This window comes from Pteropus medius, unplaced genomic scaffold, assembly GCF_902729225.1.
Source record: "Pteropus medius unplaced genomic scaffold, Ma_sr-lr_union100, whole genome shotgun sequence".
NCBI classification, from domain to species: Eukaryota; Metazoa; Chordata; class Mammalia; order Chiroptera; family Pteropodidae; genus Pteropus; species Pteropus medius.
Window position 1 is genome coordinate 6,951,599 of NW_024340701.1, and position 13,976 is coordinate 6,965,574.

At 33.4% G+C, this 13,976-nt stretch overlaps 1 protein-coding gene across 1 annotated transcript in view; it reads left to right on the forward strand.

Moving 5' to 3' along the window:
• Positions 1 to 13,976, forward strand: part of ZYG11B (zyg-11 family member B, cell cycle regulator) — a 62,210-nt gene that overhangs the window by 32,687 nt on the left and 15,547 nt on the right. Inside the window, exons 6-12 of the mRNA XM_039886383.1 lie at positions 47 to 111; positions 3,148 to 3,247; positions 3,472 to 3,522; positions 5,774 to 5,935; positions 6,067 to 6,114; positions 12,647 to 12,844; positions 12,974 to 13,026. Of these exons, the coding sequence (XP_039742317.1) occupies positions 47 to 111; positions 3,148 to 3,247; positions 3,472 to 3,522; positions 5,774 to 5,935; positions 6,067 to 6,114; positions 12,647 to 12,844; positions 12,974 to 13,026 (677 nt within the window). The remainder of the gene's footprint in view (positions 1 to 46; positions 112 to 3,147; positions 3,248 to 3,471; positions 3,523 to 5,773; positions 5,936 to 6,066; positions 6,115 to 12,646; positions 12,845 to 12,973; positions 13,027 to 13,976) is intronic.

The window sequence follows — 13,976 nt, forward strand, 5'->3', positions numbered from 1 at the left end:
CAAAGCAATATTTTATTTAGGATTTTTTTCTCTCTTTGTTTTTTAGTTACAGAAGAATTGCCTCCTTTCACTTTGTAGTGACCGGATCCTTCAAGATGTTCCATTTAACAGGCAAGTAATTGTCCTAGAACTTAAAATGAGACAAAAGAGAATTTTAGAAATCTGCCTTGAGTCATTTCTTATCAGTATATTTCTTTTGTACAATTAATAAAGTAGATGAGATTGTCTGTTGCCTTATAGAATGTTAAATTTACTTTCTCTAATTTAGTGCTTTGACATTCATGATAGCAGATTGGTCCCAAAGTTAGTAAGTGGTGGAGGTGATATTTGAATCCAGCTTGACTCCAAAGTTATGATGTTCTTAATGACTTGACTGCATTGCCTCACATGACAAAATAATTTATTATCATCATTAACATTAGGTAGAACTAGAATTCAAACCCCAATATCCAAAGAACATCAGAATCTGTGCTTTTAACTACCAGACTGTATCACGTCATAATTGTGGGCAAGTTCGAAGACTGATGAGCAGTTCACTTTGCAGTAAGCATAGCGTAGGCAGGAAAAAAGAAGATTTGAATAAATGGGCCAGTTGCTAAATACTGTGAGTACAGGAGTGATGTCATACCTAAGTCCTCAGACAGATTTATTTATTACCAATGTATAGGCACAAATTGAAGGGAAAGCAGTGGAGGGAAGGCACATTAGAAATCTGGAAGAATTCTGGTTTATCTAAAGAAAACAGCACTAATTTAAAAAGATATATGCCCCCCTATGTTCATTGTAGTGTTACTAGTAATAGCCCAAATATGGACGCAACCTAAATATTCATCAATAGACGAATTGATAAAGGAGATGTGGTGTGTGTATATGTGTGTAATGTACATATACACACAATGGAATATTATTCAGTAATAAAAAAGAATGAAATCTTGCGATTCGTGACATCGATGGACCTAGAATGTATTTTGCTAAGTGAAATAAGTCAGAGACAAATTACCATATAATCTCACTTATATGTGGAACCTAAAAAAGCCAAAATAATGAATAAACAAAACAAAATAGAAACAGATCCATAGATATAGACAACAAGCTGATGGTTACCAATGGGAAGGGGTGTAGGGTGGGAATTAAGAAACAATTTATTTTTAATGTTGGCGGACTGATTCTATCAAGGCCTACCTAACTTTTCGCGTTTGCAGCTTACCTTTCCCCATAGCTGATGTCCCACCGGCTTACTTAATCCTCAAGGCTCAGCCCTATGACGTTCCCTATCACCAATCCTGACTGTAGTAAAGCTATTTAAGGAGTCCTAGATAGCTCAATGCCTTCTGACAAGGGAGTACAACACAATCTATAAAGTAGTTTGCCCCCAAAAAATCAAAAATAAATCTGATTAAATTTCTAAATCAAAGTATCAATTTATAGGAAATACAGATGGTAGAAGAACACGTTGGACAAAGAATCCAATTTCTTCATCAAATAAATTGCAAGCGGGTGGGAAGGGGAGGAAAGGGATATAAACAAAACCTGTAGATTAAAAGGCACTTAAAAGACATATCAATCTACCTCAATGATCTGTGGGCAAAAAAAAAAAAAAAAAAGAATTTCAGTAATGGGCTTGATCAGAGATGGCCTTGAATAGAAGAGAAGTAACTAAATTTGAAGGAAGTTGGAGAGGAGTCATTTACATCAATATAATCATTCAGCCAACATGTATTAAACACTATGTGTATAAAGCACTGTATTGGGTTCTTGGCATAAAGACTAAATAAGGATACAGTCCATTCCCTAAAGGAACTCACATGCCAATGGAAGATTCTGGTGAGTCTAAAGATAACCACAGCTCTCTGAGAGAGTTACACACAATTGCCAAGGAGTAATGAGAGGGCAATAACAAACTTGTCAAGGAAAGTTTCTCATAGGAAGTGATATTTGAGCTGAGTCTTGAAAGATGAAATTATGGGTAAGATAATAAGATAATCAGATATATTTCTTGGTGTCGTCCTTGACTTTTTTCCTTGTCTCACACCCCACATTCAATCCTTAGGCAATTCCAGCTCTAATCTTCAAAATATATATGAAATTTGACCATTTGTCTTCACTTTAATTTCTACCACTTAGATTAGACTAAAAATGATCTCTCCTGAATTATTGTGGTTGCTTCTGAACTGCTCTCCTTCTGTCCTTGACCTCCTGAAGTTTATTCTAAATACAGCTGATAGAATAAAACTATTAAAAATATAAGTCAGTTCATGTCATATCTCTGCTCAGAATCCTTCCATGGCTTTCCACCTGATACAGAGTAAGAGCCAATTCTTTACTAAGACTCTATGATCTCACTCTCCTGTTACCTCTGACCTCATTTCTTAGTACTGCTCTTTCCTTTGTTCTCTGCTCTGGCCTCACTGATCTCCATGCTATTTCTCAAAACCTTCAGGAACACTCTCACTTCAGGGTCCTTGTGTTTCCTGTTCTCTCTGCCTGGAATGCTCTTTCCTTAGATACCCACATGGCTAACACTTTACTTTGTCAGAAGTTTCAGTTAGGCCTTCCCTAGCTACCTTACATAAAATTCCAACATTTCATATCTTCCCTTTCATTGCTTTATTTTTTTCTCTTTAGCATATGTCAGTACCTAATCATGCCAGATATTTAACTTATTTATCTGATTTATTGTATGTTTTCCCTACTAGAGTATAAGCCCTATGAGAGTAGAGATATTTTTATTGTGCTCACTATCTCTAGCACCAAGAACTATATCTGGCACACAGCAGAGGCTTATAAATGTTTTTAAACAAATGAGTTCCTGTTGTGCTAGGTACTGTGAGGAACCTAGAAAATACTTAAATTATTATTACAGTTTAGAAATCACTACAGAATAGAAATATAGAATAGAAATACGTTTTAATTCTAGAAGATGAATGCCAAATAGTTTTGATTCTTGTTCTTTACAAAGTATTATCATAGTTAATAGTGAGATACTGTCTCTAGAACACTAAACATAACTGTTATTCTCTGTCAATTAAGAGGAACGTTCCCTTTCCTTCTTACCTACCTAAATTATAGCATCACTTCTCACCTGGGTCTCTGAAACTGTGCCTGGGCCTCCAGGATTAATTCATGGAACGCTTTGTGTGTCCTCAGGTTTGAAGCAGCCAAACTTGTCATGCAGTGGCTCTGCAACCATGAGGATCAAAACATGCAAAGGATGGCAGTTGCTATTATTTCCATCCTGGCTGCCAAGGTACCTGAACGCTTTGTTTCCTGTTACAGTTATTGTTTTCCCCAAAATCTGTGTGCCATAATGTTAGTAAGCCTCTCTGCCAGCCTGCTTATTCAATCTGTATTCAATAGTGCAGATTTCTAGGTTGATCAGAGATTTTAGTCTGACCTTTGGAGTCTGTTACAGTGAATGATGTTAAACTTACACTGCGTTCTTGGATATTTACTTTGTCTACTTGCTTGCAGCTTTCTACAGAACAGACTGCACAGCTTGGTGCTGAGCTCTTCATTGTCAGGGTAAGTCTGTTATCTCCTCTATACAGATCACTAGACGATATTCAGTTTCATTGTGTATCTTCTGATGTTTTATATTACAAAAAATTATTTTTGTTACTTCCAAGTGAGTGTATTTATTTCTTTTCATAGAGGCAGCTTTACTCCTTAACAGAGATGGAAAGAGCCCTGAACTCGGAGTCAGATGACCTAGGATCTAACTTGTAAACTCACTTCATGAATTTAAACAAACCACATATACTATTGGGGCCTACATAGGCCTTACCATCCTATCTAGTTGTAAAATTCTGTGATTTTGTTAAATTTATGAAGAAAATATAAAGACTCTATTATAGGCATAAGATTGTGCTAGATGCTTTGGGAAAGAAGAAAATTTAAGTAGTTGATATGTGCTTTTGCTTACTTACACTCAGTTGGAGAAATAATATAGTGAACAATGGAGAGTTAAAAAAGCTTAAAAGAGAGTAAATATGAATAGTGTCTTAGGGAAGACTGAAGGCAAAAAGTCCACTTAGGGGCTTCCTGTTACAATCCTGACATGAGGTGTTTAAATAATATTAGCAGATGGAAAAGTCAAGTGAGAGACTCCCTTTTACTATGACTTACAAATTATGTATATAATGAGAATGTAAGTCATTCGTTTGATAAATATGTCTGCAATATTCATCAGGTACTTACCACATTTCTAGATGTTAGGGAGTCACACTGAATTATATCTATAATTCCTACCCTTAAGAAATTCACAATATAGCAGAGAAAATAGCTACATAGAGATAGTTGTAAAATAATCTAATAAGTATAATAGTAGAGATATGAATGAAAAAGTAATGTAAAGAGAAGAGAAGGCTGTGGTGGTATAATGGAAAGAGTAGGAACTCTTAAATTGACATATCTGAGTGTATTCCTAATTCTGTAACTAGCAGTGTAATTTGAGGCAAGTCACATAAATTTTCTTAAAGGTTACAAAAAATACTTTATGTGGTTGTTATGAAGACTAAATGAAAAGGAAAAAAATTAATTGAAGGAATATATGCTAAGTGCCTAGCATAAAATATAATATGTATTAGATGAGTAGAGGAGGCAGGTTTTATTTATTTTTACTATTTTCAGTGATGACATTTTAGTTATAAATATGGCTTTTTATTGCTGTATGTGTATTTCAGTAATTTTGGCTGGAGATATATTCAAAGATTTTAAGGAAATACTTCACTCATATATTTTGGAGGAAAGTTAGACTTAAGTTAAGCAGGAATTATTAGTAGTAGTGGTAATGATGATGCTAGCTTGCTATTTTTTTTGAGGGATGGGCTCTTAATTATCATCTGCAATTTACAGATGAAAAAACAAACAAATTAAATAGACGGCAGAGATTATATTTAAGCTCAGGCAGCCAGATTCTAGCGCCAGATTCTTAGCCACTATGCTTTTAAGTTAACTTTTGTTGTTTCTTAAAACTTTTTTCCTCAGTTGTATGTAACTTTAAGTAATAGCGTTCATTATTGTTTACTTGTATCTGTTTTAGCAAAGCTTCCTTTTACCCCCAGAAGTATAATCTAAAAATGGAAATATGGATACCTTATGTAGAGCTTAAAACATTTATCTTTCAAACTTTAAATTTCTTAGATTAAAGCTATGACAGAAATAATTTACAAGTTCAAAGCGATTTCCTTATTTAATTAAATCAAATCCAATATAGACTTTAATTCTCTTACTATTGTTATTTTGTTTGGCCTTTCTTTTTTTCTTAAGGAAAAGTTGGAGTTAGGTCTTCCAGTTCTTACTTTCTCTTACTAAGTTGACTATGATCAAATTACTTAATATTTCTAAGGCTCAATTTCCTCTATTGAAAAATGGAAATAGCAATACTACAATTTGGGATATAATTTGCCAATACTTAATGTTTGTTTCATTTCTCACTTTTCCCCTTCCACTCTTTTAATCCCAGGATCTGAAATGAGTATATGTTGTGACCAATTGGGTAAAATAGTTGGTCCTAAGCTTTAATCATTTTGCTTTTTATTTTATTTATCAGTGATTAGATTATAAGTATGATCAGAATAATGTAGAAGTATTTATGAAGGTCCTATACTTTTTCGTTGTTGAAGGAAAAGTCTTATTTGAGAGGCTGTTGTACTTATAAAGTCTTTATAGGAAATGTTTTAAGCCATGAAAGTAATCTTCATGGACTTGTGGTTATTACCACTAATTGTAATAATTCAATAATGAGAAATTAATTCCATTTTCCTTCTTTCAGCAACTTCTTCAGATAGTGAAGCAGAAAACCAATCAAAATTCAGTGGACACTACTTTGAAGTTTACTTTGAGTGCACTTTGGAACCTCACAGATGAATCTCCAACCACTTGCAGACACTTTATTGAAAACCAAGGGTTAGAACTCTTCATGAGGGTTCTAGAGGTTAGAATGGGAATTTACTTGTAATTTTGACATTTATTGATTGATTGACTTAAGCATTTATTTATTTATTTATTTACTATATTTGGTTCTTTAGGAAGTTATACTTTTCTGTTTTTTTTTTTTTTTTACAGTCCTTCCCAACTGAATCATCCATTCAACAGAAAGTTCTAGGACTTTTGGTAAGATATAAGCATTTCCTGCTAAATTTAAAGCTATAATTATTTTCTGACTGAAGTAACACATTGAAGTTGCTACTCTATTTGTAAACACTTAATGACATTAGAAAATATCTACAATATAATTAAGTTAAAAAAGTAAGGTACAAAATTACATATACATATTAAGATTTTCAGCACATTAAAATGTAAATTACATACTTTATATTTTTTGGTATAGTACAAAGCTTCACTGTGATCATGTTTTACTTTTATAATCAGAGAAAAAAAGATTTCATTAAAAAATGTCACTACCTACAAGTGTTCTTAGATGCTGTGTTTGTTAATTAATAATTACTATAAAAGACTGCTTAACAAATCAGATATTCTGCAGATATATTGGATAGAGGTTAAAGCGAGCTCTCTAAGATTTTTGAGACAAAGATGAAGGATCAGATATTTTATGGACCAAAGATGAAGGATCAGATGTTTTAATCACTGCAATAGGCAAAATGCCCACATGGTAAAAGCCATTTTAGAGCAGACTTCTGTTCTTGAGGAATTAGATGATAGGAGGCATAGGTTAGTGAGTTTAAAAAAATGTAGATTTGTGTCTGTTTTCCATATGGAAGACTGAGATACTGAGCAATGAGAGATGGATTTTTGGGAAAGCGGAGGGCTGGCATTTAAGGAAGGCTTATCAATTATAACTTTAGATATAAAAAGTAGAAAATGTAAAACCACCTAAATGCCCAGTAATAGGGAAGTATTAAATAAATTACATTGGATTATTAGATATAGAAGTTGTCTCAAGTCACTACAAGAGGAAAAGGGGATCTCATAGGGCCTTAAAAATGCTTTTTAAAATTTTCTCAAAAAGAACATGTGTACTGTAACTAGTGAAATAGTACAAAAATATATTTTAAAAGTTTAAGACTTTATCCCCATCCTTCCATCATTTTCATTTCCATGAGGCAATTAATATAACCTGATGTGCTTCCTTACATCTTTCTTCATTACTTTGTGATTAAATTTTTCAATAATATATGTTTAGATATTAGTTATAATTTAATTTTTTGTGATCAGAGGACCAACTTTGTTTGATTTGATTTTTTTTTTAAATTTATTGAGGCTTGTATATGGCCCAGAACATGTCTGTCCTGGTAAATGTTCTACGTGCACTTGAGAAAAATGGGTATTCTGCTGTTATATATATGTGTTCTATAAAGGTCACTCAGATCTATTTGGTTGATTTTATTCAGCTGTACCATTTCCTTTCTGATTTTCTGCCTACTTGTTCTAGCAGTTATTGACAGGGGTTTCAAAATCTTCAACTATAATTGTAGATTTGTCTCTTCTTACATTTCTATCAACTTTTGCTTATGTATTTTGAAGCTCGGTTATTAGGTTCATACACATCGTTATGCTCTCTTGATTAATTGACCCCTTTGTCATGTGAAATGACCTTCATCCCTAGTAATATTCTTTACTTTGAAATTTCCTTTGTCTCATATTAATATAGCCATTTCAGCTTTCTTTTGACTAATGTTAACATGGTTTATCTTCTTCCATCTTTTTACTTTTAACCTATATTTGTCTTTATATTTAAAGTGTGTTTCTTTATACTTTGCATCCTACTTTTTTCTCTAGTCTGAGAATCTCTGCTTTTTATTTGGACCATTTACATTTAATGTGATAATTGATATGGTTAGATTTGGTTCATAACCTTGGTATTTGTTTTCTGTTTGTCCCATCTGTTCTTTGTTTTTTATTCTTTCTCTGTCTTCTTTTGGTTTGAGTATTTTTTATGATTTCATTTGATCTCCTTTCTTTATTCTGGTTTATTAGCTATTACTCTTTGCTCTGTTACATTAATGATTGCTTTTGGGTTTATAGTATACATAGACTATGTGTAAGTTATATTATAGTAAACTTAATAAATAGTAGACTTCCATTTCTGTTGTTCTTTCCTTTATGCTATTGTCATGCATTTTATTTTTACATATGTTATAAAACAGGGGTCCCAACCCCTGAGCCGCGGACCAGTATTGGTCTGTGGCCTCTTAGTAACCGGGCCGCACAGCAGGAGGTGAGTGGCGGGTGAGTGAGCAAAGTTTTATCTGTATTTGCAGCCGCTCCCCAGCGCTAGCATCAGCACCTCAGCTCAACTTCAGATCATCAGGCATTAGATTTTCATAGGAGCACTGGTCCCTGGTGCCAGAAAGGTTGGGGACCACTGTTATAAAACACACAAACATTGTTATGTCAACTATCTTTTCGTTTAAGCAATTTTTAAGACTTGTTTATCCAAATAGTTACTATTTCTGATGCTTTTCTTTTAATTATTCTTAAAATATTCTTTCCTTTATAGATTCACGTTTCCATTTGTATCATTTTTCTCTGCCTAAAAGACATGCTTTAATATTTCCTATAGTGTCGGACTGCTGCTGCTGAATTCTCCTACTTTTCTATGTCTGCAAACATCTTTATTTAACCTTTGTCTTTAAAAGAAGTTTTGCCAGGTATAGAATGCTAGGTTGACAGTACATTAAAGATGTTGATTAGCTTTTTTCTGACTTGCATCTTTCCAATGAGAAATTTGATGTCATTGTTATCTTTATTCCTCTGTACATGATTTTTTCCTCTGGCTACTTTTAAGATTTAAGATTAACCACATTTGCATAATTTAATTATAATATGTCTTGATGTGATTTACTTCATGTTTCCTGTATTTGAGATTCATTGAGCTTCTTGGATCTGTAGGTTTATAATGTTCATCAAGTTGGAAAAGGTTTTGGCCATTATTTCTTCAAAAAAATTTTTTTGCACTCTCCTCCTTCCCCGAACCCATTGGAATCTTTTGGAGACTACAGTTTCTCATGTATTAAGCTGCTTGAAATTATCCCACAGCTCATTGGTGCTCTTTTAATTTTCTTTGTTTTTTTTTCTATGTTTCAATTTGGATAGTTCCCATTGCTATGCTTTCTATCTAATTCAGTAATCGATCCTTTCGCAATGTCTCATCTGCTGTTAATCCCATCCAGTGCATCTTTCATCTTAGACGTTGTCATTTTATTTTCTAGAAGTTCGATTTGGGTCTTTTCTTTTTTTTTATATCTTCCATGTTTCTACTTAACTTTTTGAACATATATTTGTAATAACTGTTTTACTGTTCTCTGCTAGTTTTAACATCTGTGTCAATTTTAAGTGATTGATTATTCTCCTTATTTTGAGTTGTGTTTCCTGCCACTTTGTATGTCTGGTAGTTTTTGATTGAATGCCAGACATGAATTTTACATTTTTAGGTGCTAGATATTTTTTTTCCTATAAAATGTTCTTGAACTTTGTTCTTGGATATAACTAACTTACTTTTAAATAGTTTGATCGTTTTGGATCTTGCTTTTATAATTTACTAAGAGAGTTTAGAATAGTGCTCACACTAGGGCTAATTATTCTGTACTACTGAGACAAGATCTTCCCGAGTACTCTACCCAATGCCCATGAATTAAGAGTTTTTCCAGACTGGATGGTGAGAGTAAGCAGTATTCCTGGCCCTGTGTGAGTGCTAGGAACTTTTCTCTAATTTTTTTGATGGTTCTTTTTCTGCTCTCAAATAAGTTTCCTCACAGTCGTGCTCTGATCAACACTCTGCTGAACAGAGTGGTACTTTCTGCAGCTTTCTGGATCCGCTTTATGTGCAGTTCTCTTCTCTCTAATATTCTGTCCTATGAATTGTCTTGGTGTCCCAGGACTCTCAGCTCTATCTCTTCCACTATAGAAATCCACTGGGCTCTGCTTCAGTTCTATATCCCTGTGCCACAGCCTGGAAACTCCCTCAAGGCAGTTATCTCACCTCGTTTGTTTTCCATCTCTAAAGGTCACTGTCCGAACATACAATAAATATAAGAAAGCATAAAAAAATAAATAAAAGTCACTGTCCTTTATTACCTAATGTCTAGTATCTTGAAAACTTTTTGTTTTGTGTCTTTTTAATTGTTTCAGACAGGGAGTGAACAGTCTATTAACAATGAAATGGTTCCTAAGAAATGGAATCAATGTGATAGAAAGAGAATTATGATTTCATAGTAGATCAAATGAAGTTTTAAAAATGAGGATTCATTGAAATAAACTCATGACGTGGTCAGTTAATCTATGACAAAGGAGGCAAGAATATACAGTTTATTCAATAAATGATGTTGGGAAAACTTGACAAATACATCCAAATAAATGAAACGAGGCCACCTTCTTACACCACATATAAGAATAAACTCAAAATGGATTAAAGACTTAAATGTAAGATCCAAAACCATAAAACTCCTAGAAGAAAATATAAGCAATAAAACTCCTCAGGCAAGAGAAACAAAAGAAAAAATAAACAAATGGGACTATATCAAACTAAAAAAGTTTTGCACAGCAAATGAAACCATCGACAAAATGAAAAAACACCCTACTAATTGGGATAAGATATTTGCCAATGATATATCTGATAAGGAATTAATATCTAAAATTTATAAAGAACTCATACAACTTAACACCAAAAAAAAAAAAAAAAATCCAATGAAAAATGGGCAGAAGACCTGAATAGATATTTCACAAAAGAAGGCATACAGATGGCCAATAGACAAATGACAGGATGCCTAAAATCACTAATCATCAGAGAAATGCAGTTTAAAACCACAATGAGATATCACCTCATACCTGTCAGAATAGCTATTGTCAACAAATCAACAAGTGTTGGCGAGGATGTGGAAAAAGCAAACCCTCGTGCATTGTTGATGGGACTGCAAATTGGTACAACCACTGTGAAATAGAATATAGAAGTTCCTCAAAAAATTAAAAATAGAACTATTTTATGACCCAGCAATTCCACTTCTGGGTATTTATCCGAAGAAATCCAAAACACTAATTCGAAAAGATAAATGCACCCCTGTGTTCATGGAAGCATTATTTACAATAGCCAAGATATGGAAGCAACCTAAATTCCTATGAATAGACAATTAAATGAAGAAGAAGAGTAATATTACTTGGCTATAAAAAAAAAAATAAAATCTGACTATTTGTGACAACATGGATGGATATGTAGAATATTATTTTAAGTGAAATAAGTCAAAGACAAATATTGTATGATCTCATTATATGTGGACTCTAAAGAACAAAACAAATGAACATACAAAGTAGAGCTGACTCATAGATACAAAGAACAAACTGATAGTTATTGGATGGGAGGAGAGTTGGGATGTTGGTTGAAAAAGGTAAAGGGATTAAGAAGTACAAATTGGTAGTTACAAAGCAGTCATGGGGATGTAAAGTACAGCATAGGGAATATAGTCAATAGTATTGTAATAATTATGTATGATGCCAGGTGGGTGCTAGACTGATCATGGGGATGATCAGTCCCCATGATCAGTTATATAAATGTCTAGTCACTGTGCTGTACACTGGAAACTAATATAAAATAATATTGAATGTATAATTGAAGAAAAAGATTAATTAAAAATTTTTTTAATTAAAAAGAATGAGGATTCATCTTTAGAGTAATGAGATAAATTGGATCATAGATCCTTTGGGAGAACATCAATTATATAAATTGGAAACCCCTCAATTGTTTCTCATGTGAACAGAATTCTTCCTTATGTACTGCCAAGGGAAGCCACCACACCTCAAGTCAAGTTGAAACACCTACGTTCTGTAGGCCAACAGGCAAACTTTGGCAATCAGTAGAGATTTAAGGCTATGACATTTTTAAGACACACAGTCACTATATTGCTCAACAAATGGATTCTTTATGTCTTTATCTTACTTGGGCTCTTCACATTATTCAGAACTGCTAATCTTTTCATCTTTTTGATACATTCACCCCTCTGCTTTCTAGATACCAAATTTTCCTGGTTTTCCTCCTACTTCTCTTGCTGTTATTGCTCAGCTTGGAGTTTCTCCAGACCACACAACTAATATAATTTGAATCATAAGGGCAGGTGCCTAGTTATAAATTACAAGGAAAGACTTCTCCTTTTAGGCCAGAGGCCATATTACAATAGGTTTATTTCTCATGTATCTATGTCAGTCCACTCTTTTATTGAGGTGTAACGCTTTGAAAGTCCTTATCTTTATGTGAAGTCTTAGTTCCAATTTTTAGCCCTTACCTTGTGCCCTAGCATGGCTATTAAAACCCAGTTCTCTGTCCCTACATGTTAGTGATGGCCTGTTACTGCTCCAGTTTGGTTCCGTTTGCTTTTTATCCCAGCAAATAATGTTACAAATTTAAAGATTTTTAGCTATTTTTCACCCAGCATTTCTAGATATTATATATCAGGAAATTTTTAGGTTATGTATTTTACCATTTTGCCTGAAAAGGAACTTACTATTATTTATTTATGATTGTTTAGGAAAGAGAAAAAAATCACCCATAATCTCACTGCTAACGTAGCAAGTCTTCACTTGTTGTCTATATGCAGATACATGTTTAAATCATTGCAATCTCTATTGTTTCTTAGAATACGAAGGGTCATTTACTACACATATTACTTTAATTTTTATATCTTCTCTTTCTTTCCAGAACAATATAGCTGAAGTACAAGAATTGCATTCTGAATTAATGTGGAAGGATTTTATAGACCACATCAGTAGCCTCCTACACAGTGTTGAAGTGGAAGTCAGTTACTTTGCAGCAGGAATTATTGCCCATTTAATATCTAGAGGTGAACAAGCTTGGACTTTGAGCCGTAGCCAGAGGAATTCTCTTCTGGATGATCTGGTAGGGTCATTTGGTGTTTTCTAGAAGCATAGAAACAACATTGATGTGGTTAAACTGTCAGAGCCTAATGCAGTAATGCAATGCTAAATAAGTATTTTAATCCTTTCTTGTGTGTCTTGTGTCTTGCAGCATTCAGCTATTTTGAAATGGCCAACTCCAGAGTGTGAGATGGTAGCATACAGGTAATTAACAAGATAATTAATATTAAGTCAGTAACCTATCCATTTGGCTTGTCTAGAGGTCATTCCTACTGGATGTATAATTTTTTCCTCAGGCATCTATCTTCCTTACTGGCTTTGAGTAAGACATGGTACCTGAACACAAGAACCTTACAGCCTAGTAAGGGGAGCCAAATGCGATCAGCTATAACTCACTATTATGATAATTTTGTGCATAGAATACTATGAAATTAAAGATGAAGTTACTTAAATCTGCACTGGAAAATGTGAAAAAGCTTCCAGAGGAAAGTGAAGCTGAGTTTTGAGAGATAATTAAGTAGGGGCAGAAGATTTTAGGAATAGGAAACAGTATATTAATGCAAGGAGGTCTAAAGCAGGATGACACTTTGAAAGAACTAGAAGCAGCACCAGATTAGTTTGGGAAACAATTTGTAATAATTTATTAAAGTGCATAGTGGATGCCTAACTCTTTTTATAATCATTAAGGTGACTTGATAGTTAAGTTACTAATTAACTGAGGTATTCCAGATTGCTGCATAAATAATATTATTACAAATTATTTTTGTTGTATACTTCATAAATGTTGATGCTGCCAACAGTTTTGAGTTCCCCAATTTATATTCTACCCATTTTTATGCAAAAGACCAATAGAAATAGAAAGGCTAATTCTAGACCTCCTTCATGGTGTTCTATCAGTTAGTTACCAACTAACTTCTCCTTTTCTAAGTTTTCCAACCAAGGTATGCTATTCTTCAAATATTTATCTTCAATACCAAAAAAGTACTTTTGGAAAAAATATTTTTCTGTGTTAGTACCTTATCTGGTCACCTTCCATCTTCTTTGCCAAGACTTGTCAGAATATGATCCTTACTCAAATGGCTAAGACAAAGGAAAGGTATACTATAGCTCATTTATATTAGTTTAAGAATAGTTGAATGAAATTTCTAGAATGA